At 47.8% G+C, this 17769-nt stretch overlaps 1 protein-coding gene across 1 annotated transcript; it reads right to left on the bottom strand.

The window, feature by feature from the left end:
- Positions 1–1346: 1346 nt before the first annotated feature.
- Positions 1347–16789, bottom strand: TMEM150B (transmembrane protein 150B). Its single transcript, XM_053262655.1, has 6 exons — positions 16486–16789; positions 8642–8701; positions 7999–8066; positions 4354–4481; positions 4049–4226; positions 1347–2995 (listed from the first exon to the last, which is right to left on the bottom strand). The coding sequence occupies exons 1-6, from the start codon at positions 16548–16550 to the stop codon at positions 2805–2807; spliced, it is 690 nt and encodes a 229-aa protein (XP_053118630.1). The 5' UTR covers positions 16551–16789; the 3' UTR covers positions 1347–2804.
- Positions 16790–17769: the final 980 nt, after the last annotated feature.

Raw genomic sequence — 17769 nt, 5'->3', positions numbered from 1 at the left:
AATGAATGATTTCTCCACTGGTGTGGAGTGTTCTGTGCACCAGAGAGACTCTAGGCTTCCTCACACAGTTGTTTGGATGTACACACAATAGGTTTAAACACAATCAGTGTTTAATTGAAGTGATTGTGTGAACCAGGACAAGGTGGTTTATGGCCCGAGATTCCCCCCATGGCATGTGTCCACACAGTCAAGCTAATGCTGGTAACCCACATTAAACCTAGAGTCAAACAAATGTGTGGATAGGCCTAGTACCTTGCAGACATCATGAGTTCATAAGAGAGTGCTTGATGGTTTATTAGGATTGGGCCCTCTGCACAAATGGGAGTGGGTAGGATACACATATCAAAGCAGACAACTAGAGGGTGGAATTAGGCATTAAGGGTACAAGGAGGGGTGGTGTGTGACACGGAGCACCATGTGTATGCCAAAAAGTGGGTAGTGCTCTGTATATGAACCTGCATGCAAGCAGTGGGTGAGGGGGAGATGGGCTTATACAGACATTACTGCAGTGTCAGAGGAACTGCTTTCTCATGGCTTCTCCCCACAAAGCTCTGGCAACATCGTAATGGAGGAACTGTGTAAGTGGCACAAATCCTGGACCTATCCTGAACTGTGTGAGTGGGGCAAATCCTAAACATCTATACAAAGGATCCCTTGGCCCTAGGGGGGAACTAACATGAATCCAGCCAGAGAGAACAGATGAGGTTTTGATACTGCAGTTGAGTGAGAGTAAAGAGGGTTGGTTTGTATGACTGAGCACACAAGTAGGGGGTGTAGATAAGCTTAGAGGCTCTGTGTGCAGTGAGCTGTGAACTAGTGTGGCTGGAGGACAACAGTGTGTGCGAAAGGAGGCAGCTGTGTGAACTGAGAAATGTAGCCGTAACTAGTGTATGTGTGCACACGTGCAAATGAGTGAAGAAGAGACTCTATGGGGGACCGTCTGTATTAAGTAGGTCCGACCATTTGACATGTACCCAACACCTCTGGATCGGAGCTTCCTCTGTGTAATTGGCTTTGCTGCCTGCTCGAAACATGAAGGCTTATGGAGACGTCAGGGATCTTTTTATATATGTTGCATCTCAACAGGAATCCATTTTATTATCTTCTCCATTCCTATCTAGAAAGCTTCTCTCAGCCTCACGGATCACTTCATCTTTCACAGAAATACTTTCAGAGTTTCAGCAACTTTGTCCCCTATTCTCTTTGAAAGCTGCTATAAAGCACACATGCCAACAAATAGTTTAGCTATGGCAATAATACCACACCTAAATCACTAATGGCTGTGCTCATGTTAGCCAGCCATGCTCTGGTTTTGTGGCCAGACAGAAAACAGACAGTATAGTAGATGATGAGAACTGAATCTGAGGCTTTCGGTTTATTAAATCTTCCACAGAAAGGAAGAAATCAGTTAGATTGGGGGAGGTTGAGAGAACAAGTAGTTAAAATCAGAGTTGGGGGACAGACTTGTTTTCCCACTTGTGCAAGGGTACAGTTTGAATAAACTCCCAAAGGGAACATATTAGAAAGAGAGGCATCTTGGAACTCAGTATTCATCCCCATAATGGGATGGTTCAGCTACCTCCAACCCTTACATAGCAAAGAAAACAAAGGATGGGACTACTTTCCCCCTAGAGGAAGGACACAAGAGTAGTCATACATGGTACTACAGTATATCAAAGAAAAAAAATTGGGCCTGCCTTCATGGAGTGATTCAGAAGTATTTACATGGTTAAGAAGCCAGCCAGGAATTTAAGACACAATATCATCATCCTTTAACACAGGATGGTTTCAACTAGCAGCTGTCTGTGCCTGGATATATCCAGAGGATGAGGTAGGGAGATGCAACCACTCAGCTGGGCTCAGTGTTCCCTCTAACAGGGATGCCCAGATGTTGTTGACTACAACTCCCAGAATCCCCAAGCAAAAGCCATTGCAGCTGGAGATTCTGGGAGTTGTAGTCAACAACATCTGGGCATCCCTGTTAGAGGGAACACTACCTGGGCTACTGTTTTACTGGCATAAGGATCCATGTAGAACTACCTGCATACTTTAGCCAATCCTCAGTAGTTGTGCCAAGGATTCATTGAACTGAACCAGACTGTGAAGAAGAAGCATTTGTTTTTCTGGTTCCTTTCACCTCCCACACTTTCTTGTTGAGGTAGTAGGAGTACATGGTGGAATCGCTGCTCATCCATCCAACCATGTTCAAAGGGTTCTAGGCCCACCCATGAGGTAGAATGCAAAGGCTGGTCTCATCAGCAGAAGGATACATCCAACTGTGCCACAAAAGTCAGAGCCGTAACTGGGATCCTTCCACTGCACTGTGTTTCATATAGCGGTGTCAAGGTGGCCAAGAGAGCGGAAGGGTGCCATGTTGCCGCCACTGTGGGAAGGTGCTAGTAGAATATAAAACAGGCACTTTAAAAAAATAGTTTTCCGATGACATGTAGAGGAAGACTGAGTGTGGATCTCTTTGTGAAAGAACCGGCAATATTTCTCAGTCGATGGAAAGGCATGGCTGGATCCTACCAAGGGCACCTGGGATATTTCTGCTCAGTGGCAGAGTTAATTTGGTGGGTTATGAGGAATCACAGCTGGGGAGGCTTTCCAAGCTGGTTGGATGGCACATATATGCTGCCCACCAAGGGTCCCATGGAATATTAGAGACTCCTTTCTCTCACAGCAGAAGGCCAGAACGACTTTGGTTTCCAATATAGTGGGGCATGACTTTTCCCACCACAAGGCTGGCCTGGGGTGAGTTCCCACACTCATCCTCACAAAGCCCCTTCTTCCCCACAGGGTCATCAAAGCTGCAGGGTCTGTGTGGAGGCCTGGATATCTTGGGTTCTTCGGTGAGGCTGCACACAGACTAAGCAGTCGCCTATGTGCCAGAAATCCACGGCGAAGAGGCCGAAAAGCAGGAAGAGGTCCATGGCCAGCGCCCATTCACAGTAGGCGGCCTCAGAGTTCCGTTTCAAGTAAAAGAGCACAAATGCTGAGGGGTCAAGCAGTCAAGGAAAGGCCCGAGTGCCTGTCAGTCCCAACAAAGTTCTGGGCAGGACTGGGAAATGTCCCAGGTGCTGGGTTGCCCAGGCTCCTACTGAATATTAATATTTAAGTTCTGAGGGACCAGTTTATATTTAAAACATTTAAACATTTTCTCAGTTCCTTACAGCACCTCATCTTTAAAGAAACATCCCGTCAGGGCTGGAAGATGTTTAAACAACCATTCAGGGCAGCTACAGGGTTTCCCCAAATGACCATTTACCTCATGTTTTTTCCAGCGCCCACAGTACTTACTGACAGGGCTCTTGTGCAGGATCCAGATGTGCAGGCAGAGGTGCACCTAGGTAATTTTGGAGCCTGGACCTAAGGGCATTTGGAGCCCCCCACTCCCACACACAGTATTTTAAATACATTTTTAACGCGATCACACCACTCGAGGCAGACTAAAAAAGATTTGGGGGCCCCAGGGGGTGTGGAGGCCCTGGACTTCGGCCTGGAAGTCCAGGGGTAAGAGCACCCCTGTGCGCATGCGGGCTCCTGAAGAATCCCATTCCTCCTCCTCGTGAGTTTTGGCTCTGTGGTCAGATGCCGAGCCCTGCCTCGGTGGTATATTTACAGCGCCACCTGCCGGACAGCACATACTTTCTCATCTCTGTTCATGTCTGCTTTAAAGCAGTTGTAAAAAGAGATGGAAAGTAAGCACATGCCGGCAGGTGGCACTGTACAAATAGCACTAAAATAATCCACAGCATCTGACTGTAGAGCCAAAACTTGCAAGGAGGGAGAATGGGATTCCTCAGAAGACCCCCAAAAGCCCTGTCAGTGAGTACTGTGGACGCTGGGAAAAAGCAAGATAAATGGCCACCTTGAGAAGCCGGTCGTTGTGATTTCACCTATCCTCTACCCTTCAGTTCCCAACACACAGTCCCCAGCAAGACCTGAATTCCATCACATCACTCTGCAGACGATATGAAATCCTGGGCCGCAGTCCACCCACCCCTCCCCTCCCCTTCATCTCTAACAGATGCCACATTCAGGATACTGGCCACAAGGAAGACAGTGCCACAGACGCTGAGAGCGAACCTGAGAGGCCCAATCCACAACCCTCCGTGTCTCGGCTTCACTTTATCAGTCAGAAATGCTTGGACCCAGAAATAAAGGATGCCCACCACAAAGGCCAAGAAGGCGCCAAACAAATGGGTTTCCAGCTGGTTGTATTGCTGTAGGGGGAAGAAAAAAGAAGAGATTGCCAGGGTGTGTCCCTTCTGAGAACCCCCACCCCTGATCCTCACATCTGTTTCCCCTGTTGTGAAGCCTCACCCATCCCTTCCCCTTACAGCATCTTACCTGAAAATTGCCCACAATAGATGCGCCAAGGGCACAAAACATGCCTAGAACAAGCCCAGTTAGATTTAAACGGGAGCGGCAACCATAATTCCGCACTTGTTGGTACTTTAGATAACAGATCACCATGCCTGGAAAAGACATTACGCCAAGAGGACTTCATTAAGTTGTCGAGCCTGCCAGCTTTACTCCTCCATTGTTATCTGCTGCTCCTAAGGGCTGCCAGCTTGCAGCTACCCAAATGCTCTTGTACCTAGCCAGTATTCCGTGTGTTTTAGCATGGCTGGGCCTATTCTGTGTTTATGTAATCACAAACCATAATGCCATGCAAGTGTAAAATTGAGTACGGGCAAAGAATTTCACACCCTACGATTCCTGAATAGTCATCTTTTAAAAAGCAAGTTGCTAGTCCTCAAGGCAGTGACAATTAGCTTGTACGTTTGTGAGCAATGCCTGGTGAATTATCAGAAGCTGGGATCACTGTAAGATATTCCCCTTGGAGGATGGGGCTGCTCTGGGAAGAGTACCTGCATGCTTGCATGCAGAAGGTTCCAAGTTCCCTCCTGGCATCTCCAAGACAGGGCTGAGAGAGATTCCTGCCTGCAGCCTTGGAGAAGCCGCTGCCAGTCTGTGTAGACAATACTGAGCTAGATGGACCAATGGGCTGACTCAGTATATGGCAGCTTCCTATGTTCCTATGCAGGAAGCATCCACTCTGTGCTTTTTAAAACACAAGGGGCCTTGGGATGCTCCTCACGATCACAAGGTGCTTCAGTAGTAACTGAACCAAATCTAATATCAGAACCCCCACAGAGGAAGGGCAGAGGTTGCTTCCAAGGTAACTCCAGCAACAGAGGGCACAGACTGAACCCGGATAAGCCTCCTGAGCCAGATGGTGTCCATAACAACATGGTAGAGCTGGGAAGGTGCCGGGAAGGGCAACCAAAAACCTCGGGAGTTGGAGCACCACCCCTACAAGGAATGGCTAAAGCATTTGGGGCATTTCTGCTTAGAAAAAATAGAGACATAATTGTATATACATTTATTAAAGTCCAAATAAATCGTAACCCTCAGAATTTCTATCCACATAGATACTCCAATATTCCCATACAAACCTTTTAATGGGAAATTTTTTGAGTATTTATGTGGACGGGAGTTTGGTGAGTTACTATTCATTTGGACTTTAATATATACATATACCATTATATTTATTAATCCATATTCAGTATAAATATATAATTGTTGAATATAACGTTTAACCCTGATCTCTTTTAATTGTCCAGTTTCATTTTGTATCAGGTATACTTCTTGCTGATTGGGTGTAGAAAAGAAGAGACTACAAAGAAGAGGACCATGACAAAAGTTTACAAAATTAATCTAGGCTTCTATAAGTTTTTACCAAAAAAAGAAAAGAAAAGAAAAAGTGTATACAATAAAATTATGCATGGGGTTGAGGTCAGGGCCAGTGACAGTTTGTGCTGGGCCCTGGCGGGGGCAAAGTCTTATGCTGGATCATGGGCACCCACCCCATTGCATACTGGAGCCAGCGTGGTGTAGTGGTTAGAGTGCTGGACTAGGATCGGGGAGACCCAAGTTCAAATCCCCATTCAGCCATGAGACTTGCTGGCGACTCTGGGCCAGTCACTTCTCTCTCAGCCTAACCTACTTCACAGGGTTGTTGTGATGAAATGATACACCACTCTGGGCTCCTTGGAGGAAGAGCGGGATATAAAATGTAAAATAATAATAATAATACTGGACCCCTCACCAGGGTGGTTACAGAGTTCTTGGTTACAGGGTGGTTATTGGCTGGTTGGTGCCGATAGCAACTTCTCCCCCTTTCACTTTAATAGGTGGGAAGAAGAGCTGCCCCCATAGCTGCTGAGCCCTTCTGCAGTAACTCCTCCTCTTCCAATAGTCAATGGGCTTTCTCCCAAAGGCATCATCGCAGGGACCCTTTGCAGGAAACCTTTTGGCAGGAATGTCCAACTAGGCTCTCCAGCTGTTAAGACTACAATTCCCAGCATCCCCATGTAACTTACAGCCTGAAGGTGCATTCAGACCAGCGGTTTTCAACCTTCTTATACAAACTTCTTGCAACCCAGTTGTATGTAATCACTTATCCCCATGACCCCAAAGAATAATTTGCAACCTCCTTGCAATGAGTACCCAGAATGTTGGGGGCAATATGCTAAAAATCATTGTAAACCGCTTAGAGAGCTCCGGCTATACAGCGGTATATAAATGTAAGTGCTATTGCTATTGCTAAAGTCCATGCCTTCACAGCAGTGAGTGGGAAAGCCACTCTCATTAGCTGACTGGCTATATTCAGAACTGCTATCTTGTACATGTAATGCATCAGCTCAAATTTAGCAGTCTTACTGGAAACAAGCTACTAGTCCTATATCTGAACGGCTGTAATGTTACTTTTCAAAATGTGGTGCATGATAGTTTAAGAGATCATTAAAATGTTAATTAGTAAAGGATCCAGTGCCTAATACTCCACGACACAGTACAGGGTCAGGCCCGTACTTTGAAAATCGCTGATTTAGAAGCACATGCACAGGAAACAAAACGCACACATCCCCTGCTAACTGGGAAAGAGGCGCCTTTTTAGAGGGGTGGTTCTCTTCTGTTTAATGGGGGAAAGCAATGGTTAAAAAACGGGGAGACCAAAGTCCCACGGGGGCTGTGAAATTGTTTATTGCAGCCCAACGCGTATCGGCCGAAGCCTTCTTCAGGGGCAGAATATTTTCCAATGAAATCCTGATATACAAAACCAACTTCACAAACAGGTAAAAGCATTCTTAGACTAGCCGAGACTCTTTGAGAAGACTGGCTGCTATCTTCCTCTCGTGAGCTTATATGATAGCAGCCAGTCTGCTCAGGGAGTCTTGGCTAGTCTAAGAAGGCTTTTACCTGTTTGTGGAGAAGTTGATTTTGTATGTCAGGATTTCAGTGGAAAATATTCTGCCCCCAAAGAAGGCTTCGGCCAATACATGTTGGGCTGCAATAAACAATTTCACAGCCTTGTGGGACTTTGGTCTCCCCAGTTGGTTTGTTTTTTGCATCTTGACTGGGTGCTTTTCATTTTTCTTCATTTCCTATTCAGCCTAACACAGCATCTCCCCAGTGGCGGCTGCAGGGGCGTAACTACTATTAGGCAAGGGGAGGCGGCTGCCTGGGGGCCCCCACACCTCGAGGGGCCCCCCAGAGGCAAGTCACATGACTATATATTGTGAAAAGTGTGTGTGTGTGTGTATCAGCGAGGGGCCCATTTTAAAATTTTGTCTCTGGGCCCACTCCAGCCTTGTTACGCCCCTGGGCGGCTGCTGGTGTCTCCTTTGCATTTCTTTTCAGTTTGTGAATGCTTTTGGGACAGGGAACCATCTGTGGCTGGGCTGATGGGAGTTGTAGTTCAGCAACAGCTGGCGAGCCAAGGTTGACTACCCCTGTCCTAGAGGGTGCAGACTATGGAAGAATGGCCGCTTTAGCAACTCACATGAATGGCGTTTCAACAAGGCCAAAACAGGGACAGTCGTTGACCAGGGCAGGGCCCCATAAAATCAGGGCTTGTCCCTTATAAATAGGGGCAGCTGGTACATTCAGGTAACAGAGGTGAACAAGCCAGTGTGAGACCAAGCTTACCTAAAAAGGCTCCCAGATTGAGAATCTGACCAAACACACAGCTCTGGGGGGGATATGCGCCACACGTGCTGAGGGGAGAGGAAAGGAGAAAAGACCATATTTTGGGGTGCAGAATGTGCAGGCCCTTTAGGGAGGGCTATTACACATTACACTCCTATGGCACTCTGCAGTACTTCAGGGGCTCGATGCAAGAGGGAGAGAAAGAACAGCTGGCAGTGCTAAATTCTGGCACTTTTTTGCACCTGCCCCCAAGAACTGGTGCCCTAGGCGACTGGCTAGATCTGCCTAGTGCAAGGCTGCTCAACTTCAGTCCTCCTGCAGATGCTGGCAAAACAACTCCCATAATCCCTGGGTATTGGCTACTGTATCTGGGGATTATGGGAATTGTAGTCCCAAAACAGCAGGGGGGAGCTAAGTTGAGCAAGCCTAGCCTAGTGGATGGGCGGACCCTGGCTATCCAGAGGCCTTTGTAAACAGACAAGCCTTACTCAATAGTGTAAACCTCAAGAGGAAGGAATGTCTATATACTTCATACTGGAGACTGGGGCAACCACTGAAAAGACCCCGCTCCTCACAGAAGATAACCTAGTGGGTGGGCTCATATGGGGAGGGATGCTTTCGAATAAAGCCAATAAACCTGTACCTGATGTATGGAAATGCTTCTGTGATGTTCACGGAGCCATTTGCAACCGCCATGGCATACCTGAGAAAATAGGAATTGCATGAGATTGCTGGATTTGTTAAAATGTATATTATTGTTATTCCAGATTGGTTTTGTCCTTCACATTGCCCACTTTCTCCAGCAGTAGCAAGTCCCAAGAACAGGTTCCTTGTAAAGAGAAGTCCAATTCAGACATTACCTTGTACCTGCTTTCAAATGTCTGTACACACATATATGCTTATTGCACCTGCACTCATTTTAAAAGTGAATCCGAGCACAGGCCATTCTGAAATGCAGAATACAGATAGGAAGTGTACTGCTGTACCTTCATTCAACATAACATATGAATAACTACACCTGTGTACAGATCTGTGCCTGTAGGCACTGTACACAGATAGTCCCAGTGTTGATCATAATCAGTGAATAGGGCTAGACTGCAGATGTAGGCAACCTGAGTGCTTTCCAGTCTAGATGCTCAACAACAGCAAAATGCTTCCATTCAGGCAATCTGCATTTGAAATGTAAGCAGCAGGGGGAGCAGTCTTGGGGAAACTAACAACCCGAAAAAACAGCCACCTTTTTACGCTGGATACATGATGTCATAGCACTATATCACAGTCAAAACAAGGCATCAGAAATGTGAACAGCACTCTGCTGTCAGGGACTGTGGTGTCACAACACAGGAAGTGTGGAAGCACACTTCCGAGATCCGCTGTGACCCCCTTGCAGGGTGTAATCTGGAAAGCACTCTTGGCTCTCCGGCTGTTCATGAACGACAACTCCCATCATCTCCAGCTACAACTGGGGATGATGCGAGTTATAGTCCAACAGCATCTGGAGGGCCAAAGTTGCCGACTGCAGGGCTAGAGTGTCCTGGAGATGTGTGGTACATTTGCACAAATACATAAGATGAGCGAAGCAGGGAGAGAGTAGATAGGTGCAGAGACTGCCTCCAAATAAGAAAAGCCCTTCTGGGTGAGGCCAAAGGCTCATCTAGTCCAGCATCTTGGAACATAGGAAGCTGCCATATACTGAGTCAGACCATTGGTCCATCTGGCTCAGTATTGTCAACACAGACTGGCAGCAGCTTCTCTAAGGTTGCAGGCAGGAATCTTTCTCAACCTTATCTTGGAGATGCCAGGGAGGGAACTTGGGACCTTCTGCTCTTCCCGGAGCAGCTCCATCCCCTAAGGCAGGGCTGCTCAACTTCAGCCCTCCTGCAGATGTTGGCCTACAATTCCCATAATTCCTGGCTATTGGCCACTGTGGCTGGGAATTGTGGGAGTTGTAGTTCAAAAACAGCTGGGGGGCCTAAGTTGAGCAGGCCTGCCCTAAGGGGAATCTCTTACAGTGTTCACACATTGTCTCCCATTCATATGCAGCCAGGGCAGACCCTGCTTAGCTAAGGGGACAAGTCATGCTTGCTACCACAAGACCAGCTCTCATCTTCTCTCGCTTCACGCAGTGGCCAACCAGGTACATCAGGGAAGTCCGCGTGCAGGGAAAAGAGTAGGGATGTGCACGAATCAGGATTCGTGCACAGATTCTAAGCACAGTTCTGGCACCTCTAAAAGTGAGGAGAGCAGGTCCTGCTCTTCCACCGCTCCACGCAGCTTCCTGCCGTGGCAGCAGTGTGCCTCCCAGCAGCCCTTGTGTTGCCTGGCACACACATGACCTCTATATGTGAACAGAGGCCATGTGTGTGCTGCTGCTGTGCCGCTACCATGCAAGGACTGCTGGGGGAGTGCCACCGCAGCAGGAAGCTGCATGGAGCAGCCGAGGAGCAGGCAAGGACCTGCTCTCCTCACTTTTAAAGGCGCCAACTCTGTGCTTCTAATCTGTGCATGAATCTCGATCCACCCCCCCCATTGGTGTTCCCTAGCACCTGGTGTTCAGGGGCACACTCCCTCTGACCCTAATAGAAATATACAGCAATGCAGGCCATTGATATCCTCATCCTCCCTGAATCTGTCTAAATAACTGGGATTAAAGGGCGCAGCTTCCAGATAAGGCTCGAGCCACGGCAATGTCTTTAGTTAGGAATTATAGGCTACTGGCCAGAGTTAAATGTTTGCAAATGTTGTCAAGTGCCCCAAAGAGCTGTGAAGTCAGGCATGAAAACTACACACAACTTAACCCACTAGTCCGGTGGGCAGCATGATCACATGGCCTTCTCAAAGAACACAAGATTCCAGATCCTCCACAGTTTCTCAACCACCGGTCCCTGGACCGCTGCCGGTCCCGGAAGGGTTGAGTGCCGGTCCCTGACTGGGAGTCAATCCCCCCCTCCCCAACAACTGCAATCAAGGCACTCACTTCCTCAATTTTGCACATGGCACAGAAGAGGAAGAGTATCACGGAGGCGCGGGACCCTGCTTCCGCCTTGCCTCCACGTGTTGCTGAGATCTTCTTACAGCTATTTTATTCCCTATCTTTACAGCTTCAAACTGTATGCAGCGCGGGGGGCATCAAGGAAAAGGTGTGGCATTGGGTGCCACTTGAAGGGCTGCTGGTTCCTGCGTGCTCATTGTTTGCAGCCAAAGGTTGATTGATTGAAACCCAGCTGCCTGTTGCGGCCGAGGCGCCTTGAGAGGGAACGCTGCTTCCCTCTTGCATTGGTGGGGCGTTGTGCTCCCTCGGTCCCCTGTAACCCCCGGGTCTGCACTGCTGGTGGAAGATGGCGGTCCCCTTTGTGACCTCGCCAGGGGGGTGGAACCTCTGGCCGGGATCATGCCGCAGTGAGGGCTAAGTGGCGGAGGGAGGGAGGAGGGCTGCCTTGGCTCGGGCTTTGCAGGAAGGGAGTGCAAGTGGACCTTCATCAGGGGAAGGGGAGCAAGCACGTGTACCAAGGAGGGCTAAGTGGAGAAGGGAGGCGGTGTGGTGCAGGGAAGAGGCAAGATACCATTTTGTGCGTTCATGCAAAAGGGTCATTGGATGAATGACACTGGAATGAAGTGATCCTGGGGATTTGGTGCCCAGCATGGTTCGTGTCAGATCCAAACCGATTTAAAACCAGCTGCCTGTTGCGGCCAAGGCACCTTGAGAGGGAACGCCGTATCCCTCTTGCATTGGTGGGGTGTTGTGGTCTCTCGGCCCCCTATAACCCCCTGGTCTGCACCGCTGGTGGAAGACGGAGGTCCCCTTTATGACCTCGTCGGGTGTGGGGGACAATCTCTGGCCGGGATCATGCCACGGTGAGGGCTAAGCAGAGGAGGGAGGGAGGGAGGGCTGCCTTGGCTTGCCTCGCAGGTATGCGAGGGCAACATGTGGGACCACGTGAGCTGCGTGGCCCCAAAGGCAGGCTGGTGTGATTGGCGCACGCAGGGGAGTTGGGAGGGGGGCACAGAAGCGCGCGCTGTGAGAGAGGATCGGGGAACACCTGCTACACTCTGGTGCGCAAGCACAGTGGCGGCAGCTCTTGGACCCAGGCGACCTTCCGAGTGCAGTCCGGTGCACCATTGCCTCACCCACCCTGAACAGTGCCTCGTCTCCCCAGCGAGGAAGATGAGGCATCCACCACTACAACGCCCCACGCCCTCCACCATCTCAGAATCACCCCCTTCCCTTTAATGCCAGGTCCCCACCGCTCTTCTTCACATTTTCTTTCACCGTTAAAAAAAAGCGCCATTCCCAGCACCTGCCATGTAACCGTTTTTAAGGAGCTGCACGGGTTTCATTAGGTCCGCCTCACAAAGTGCACATCTAAGAGCAGGATCCAGATCAAGCAAGGTGATCATGACCAAGCAGCATTGACACAAATGAGAGATGACTAAATTAATTTCAGTGAGTGGTCCTGACTAACGTGGTCTGGATCCGGCCCTGCGACTACACAACTCCTGCAAAAACTCCACTTGCATCATGAGAGGGTTAAACGGTAGATTTCCAGCTCTACTGAACTGTCCCAGCTCTCCTCTCCTCACCTCCTTTTTGCTTTGCTTGACATCCAGCCTGATGAAGCGTTTTGGGGATTTCAAAAGCTTGCTTGTGTGTTGTTTTCATTGGCCCCATGTAGCTTTTAAATTTTTCTAATGGCCCAACATCCCCTCTCCATTGAGTAATCACAAGCACCCCCACGCCGCACATACTGAAGACATACTGGAGACAAATTTGTTCACCCAGGCTTTTAGATTCAGGGGTTCTCAACCTTGGGTACTCAGATGCCATTGTGGTTGGGGGTTATGGGAGTTTAACTGAGGGTTGAGAACTAAGGTTGAGAACCCCTAATATTCCATGTTTGCAAAAGATTTTAATGCTTATATTATTTTAATTGTAAACTGCCCAGAGATGCAAGTTTTGGGCAGTATAGAAGTCTGATAGATAGATAGATAGATAGATAGATAGATAGATAGATAGATAGATAAACTTGAAACCCCTTTACTAACTGCTGGTCCGGGAAACTGCGCATGAAGAATGTAGCGGTCCTTGAAACTCTGCACGAAGAATTTAGCGGTCCTTGACTCCAAAAAGGTTGAGAACACTAACCTCAAGCTGGCAGGCTAAACTTAGCAACAACCTCCACCCCCACCTCCTTGTTCCACATCAGCATGGATGCAAAGAGCTGTCAACTAGCCAGAAAAAAACGGTGCCTGTTGTCTATTTCAAAGGTACTGTTCCTGTACCTTTAAGAAGCACTTGAAATAGTGAGACCAGCAGGGGGATTGGACTGCCGCTCAGGGGGTAGAACACATACTCTGAATACACATACACACACAGAGAATATTTATATACCGCTTTTCGACAAAAGTTCCCAAAGCGGTTTACACAGAGAACACAATAATAAATTAATAAGATATATTTTGTATTTTTTTATTTAAAGTATTTATACCCCACCCCTCCAGTACGCTACTGCGCAGGGCGGCAATGGATCCCTGTCCCCAACGGGCTCACAGTCTAAAGACACGTAAGGTAGGCACCAGGGCGCTTTCCAGATTAACCTCGATCAGAGGGTCACTACAGATCTGCTAAATGTGCTTCTGTACCCCGTCTTGTGACACCGCAGTCCCTGCACTTACAGCAAGGTGCCGTTCACAGTTCCGATGCCTTCTTTTGGATTTTTATCTTGGCGATTTAGTGCTACGACATTGCAAATCTGTTGCAGAAAAATAGCTGTATTTTCCTGTTGCAAAAGTTTGAGATTCTGGGTATCGTTTTCAATATGATCCTGCCAAGCTGAAGTATCTTACCCCTGTCTTAATGTGAAATCTCACTCTGGGCTCCTTGGAGGAAGAGCGGGATATAAATGTATAACAAAACCAACCAACCAATAAATAAATAATCAAGTGGAAAGTGCCCAGCCGCCGCCACTGGAGGGATGTTGTGTTGGGGCTGGATAGGGCCAGTCGCTCTCCCACTGCTAAATATAAGAGAATCACCACTTTGAAAAGTGCTTCTTTGCTCAGTTAGCAGGGGTACCTGGGTTACCCACGCTAACAAGGGATAAGGTTCAACACAAGGTCCCCGGTTCAACTCCTGGTATCTGCAGGTGGGGCTGGGAATTTAAGATCCCTGCTTGAAATCCTGCAGAGTTGCTGCCGGTCAGGATAGATAACTCTGAGATGGATGGACCAGGGGTCTGGCTCAGAAGAAGGCAGCTACCTGTGTTTTCAGGGTATGGAGCCAAACATGATCAGCTGCTAATTTCTGCACAACAAACTGCTGTTAAAGGGACAGCCTCAGAGGCCTGTTGAAAAGCTAGCAACCCTCATGGACAGGAGCACCCCGTCCTACCCAAAAAGGTCACTGCTTTTCAAGGAAAATTATACTCCGGGATATCCTTGCTAGACTGTAACAACGTTTAACTTGCATTCCTAAACCGGATTTTAGCTGGGATGTCCTCCCCCCCTCCCCCCCGCAATATCCAGCCCAACCAATCCTAGGTCTTAACTAGCCTCCCTAGATGGGCAAAGCTCTGAAACCCCCTGTGCTATATGCAGGCACAGTGAATTAGTTGTGCCCTGTGTTATTTACAGCTTTACAGGGGAGGGAAGCTGGTCTTGTGGCCGAGAGCATGAATTGTCCGCTTTGCTAGGCAGGATCTGCTTTGGATTCCATTCGGTTGGTAGCTACGTGTGAGCAATCTAAGACATTCCCCTTAGGGGATGGGCCCATAGCTCAGTGGGAGAGCATCTGCATGGTCCCAAGCTCACTCCCTGGCATCTCCAGGTAGTGCTGGCAACGACTCCTGCCTGAAACCTTGGAGTTTCGGTGTAGACAATACCAGTCATTGTAGACTGACTGGCAGCCAGTGCAGACAATACTGAGTTGTATGGACCAAGGGCCTGACTTGGTATAAAGCAGCTTATTTAGTTTACAATCTTATTTATTTACTTTAATTTTTCTGTGTAAACCACTTTGAGAGCTTCTGTTGAAAAGCAGCGTATACCGTATTTTATGGACTATAAGACGCACTTTTTTCCTCGAAAAATATCCACCAAAATTCAGGTGCGTCTTATACTCGTAAGCCTGCCCAACAGGTTCGAGGGGGGGGGGCTATCCCCCAGCAAAGCCTGTACCGATGCTAAAGGAGGGGGTTGGGGGCGACCCTCTATTAACCCTGTGCCACCTGGGGACTGCCGCTCCAGCTCACCCTCAGCTGCTTGGGCCTTACATCACCACCAGCAACACTATCGTTATCAGCTCTCCCTCCTGTTTTACTTTCTGCAAACATGTTCAGCTGAAGAAAGTGCAAAGAAGTAGGAGAGCCAAAGTGGTGGCCACTCCCTCCTCTGGAAGTTCATATGACCCCTGCCCGCCCACCCCAAGAATGTGCATTCTGGTGAGGAGAAGGAAAGCTCGAAAACAAAAAAGGTTTAAAAAAAAAAAAAAGGGTCAGAAGCAAGGTTGAAGAGAAAACAAGGAGTGGAGTAGGAGCAATTGAAAGAGGACTTATCTGAGGCAAGAAGAAAGGAGAACAAACTGAAGCAAGTCTGAGAGTCCTTTCCTGGAGCTAGCAGGACTTTTCGGTACAGTTTTGATAACAGTTTAATATGTTAAAACCCTGAAAAACTGGATTAAAATTAAGGTGCGTCTTATAGTCCGTAGCATCTTATAGTCCATAAAATATGGTAAATAGTACAATACAATGGATGGAGATATAGATATATTATTTGGGACCAACCAAAAAGAAACAATTTTGTGTTCACCAGCATTCTTCATTGGACTCGAAAATGAGCCAAGCAAAAAGGTTTCAAGGGAATGGGTGCATGGTGCAATAACCCTAAAAGTCTGTAGACTGCAACTGTTTTAAGATTGAGTACAGGAAGAGAGTTGTGCAGACTCAGGTTGCTTGACATAACAGCCTGCACACTGTCTCTGGGAAAAGACAGGAATATGAACATGGCAAATATATACCGCTTTCTTACAAATGTTCCCAAAGTGGCTTACATAGATATGAATGAATAGATAAAATGGCTCCCTGTCCCCAAAGAACTCACAATCTTTAATTTAAAAAAAGAAGGGGGGAAAAAGAGTAAGACAGCCACCAGCAACAGCCACTGGAGGGACACTGTGCTGGGGATGGATAGGGCCAGTTGCTCTCCCCCTGCTCAATAAAGAGAATCACCACTTTTAAAAGGTGCCTCTGCTTAGTAAACAGGGGTAGTAGTTGCTTCCTATGTTCCACCCTCCAGATTCTCCTCCTCTCCTAGAAGAAACCCTGTGGCAGGTCTGTGCTGAGGGTCCTGCCATACAGCTGTATATAGCCCTGTGAAATAAACCTGTTGGTGTCCAGCTTCTGTGTGGAACCCTGAATCCAGAAGAAGCCAAAGTTCCACACACAACACCCCACCCCCTTGAAAGGACCCAGTTCCCTTTAATTGACTACTCACACAACCCAGAAGCCAGCGATACCCCCTACAGCTAGGATCACGGGAAGCAGAGCCCAGAGCCGCATGGTGGCTGAAGACCTAAAGACAAAAAATACAGGTGGACCATGAAGAAGATTGCCTCATATGCCTGGTGTCATGGGTTCTTGGGAGAAAGCTGAAAGGAGCCTGGGAGGAGTCAGATCTATTGGACTCTAGCATCCTGTTATGATGGGCTAGGTATGGCAGAGTAGAGACAGGATCTGAGCATCACTTTGCTAGCTCCCGAAGACCCCATCTCTCTTCACCAGAAAGCTCCTGTCTTGCTCTGCACCCAGGAATTAAAAGAAACCCAAAGAAGAAAAACTTCAACTAATGGTATACTTATAAACTTTCCTTGCCACGCCCCTTTCTCTTGGCCAACACACCCAGCGAGGCAAGGCTCCTGCCTGTAATTAAAGTGAGAGTGTATCTTCCCTGATGTACATGAGTCATGAGGAGAATATACTGAAATTTGGGGAGATCTATGACACCACTTAGAAACTGCACAGACCTGGCTGATACACGGCTTCTGAACTGGCAAAGTCAGGGGTTCCTCGTGGGATCACGAAGCAGGAAGTTTGGGGTCTCTGAGTTCTGTTTTTCTTCTTCGAGCCCTCAGTGCCATGCAATATATTGTGTGGATAGAGTGTGTCCTTACCCTGGAATTAACTGCTAGCTGTGCCTCCTTTTCTGTCCAGGAAAATGATCTTTACGCCAGCAGGTAGAAGCTGCAGTGTGCCAAAGTACATTCTGATCACCCTGCCCCAATGCCTGGTAAGGGCAAAGGGCATTGTGGCAGTGCTATTAATGTGGGACTTTTGTCACCAGGGAGTATCTTTTCATTGCCACCTTAATAGCTCTTGAAGCAAAACAGAATGCCTTTAATGGTCAATCTGCCATGCCTTAGCAATGATGTGTGCCTTTCTAACAGCGCACCAGGATTGCCAGATGATCAGTGAGGAGATCTGAGAATACCAGGTTAGAGAAAGAAGTCTGGAGCATGACTGGAGACTACAACGCCTGGATTCTGTGAAAATTGAGTGGTGTCCAGCAGGTTAAGATAGGGGGAATTGCCAGAAACCAGGACCAGATCAATAGTTCTAAAATGAGGAATGTTCTGGAGCAATACTGTCCAATAAAAATAAGCATCCCTCAGAGGATGAGCGGGATATACATGTAGAATAATAATAATAAATAATAATAATAATAGTCAAAATAATTGCAATACCAGGGGGTAGCAGAATAGAAGAAAAAGAAATAGAAAAA

Source organism: Hemicordylus capensis, chromosome 6 (assembly GCF_027244095.1).
Source record: "Hemicordylus capensis ecotype Gifberg chromosome 6, rHemCap1.1.pri, whole genome shotgun sequence".
NCBI classification, from domain to species: Eukaryota; Metazoa; Chordata; class Lepidosauria; order Squamata; family Cordylidae; genus Hemicordylus; species Hemicordylus capensis.
This window is presented reverse-complemented; position numbering and strand designations above follow the sequence as displayed.

Bases quoted from the DNA above. Each gene is read 5' to 3' on its own strand.
- TMEM150B (XM_053262655.1), bottom strand. From the start codon at position 16,550: ATGCGGCTCTGGGCTCTGCTTCCCGTGATCCTAGCTGTAGGGGGTATC. The intron at 8,702-16,485 runs GTGAGTAGTCAA...CTATTTTCTCAG, and splicing joins ATCGCTGGCTTCTGGGTTGT to GTATGCCATGGCGGTTGCAA. The intron at 8,067-8,641 runs GTACAGGTTTAT...CTCTCCCCTCAG, and splicing joins GAAGCATTTCCATACATCAG to CACGTGTGGCGCATATCCCC.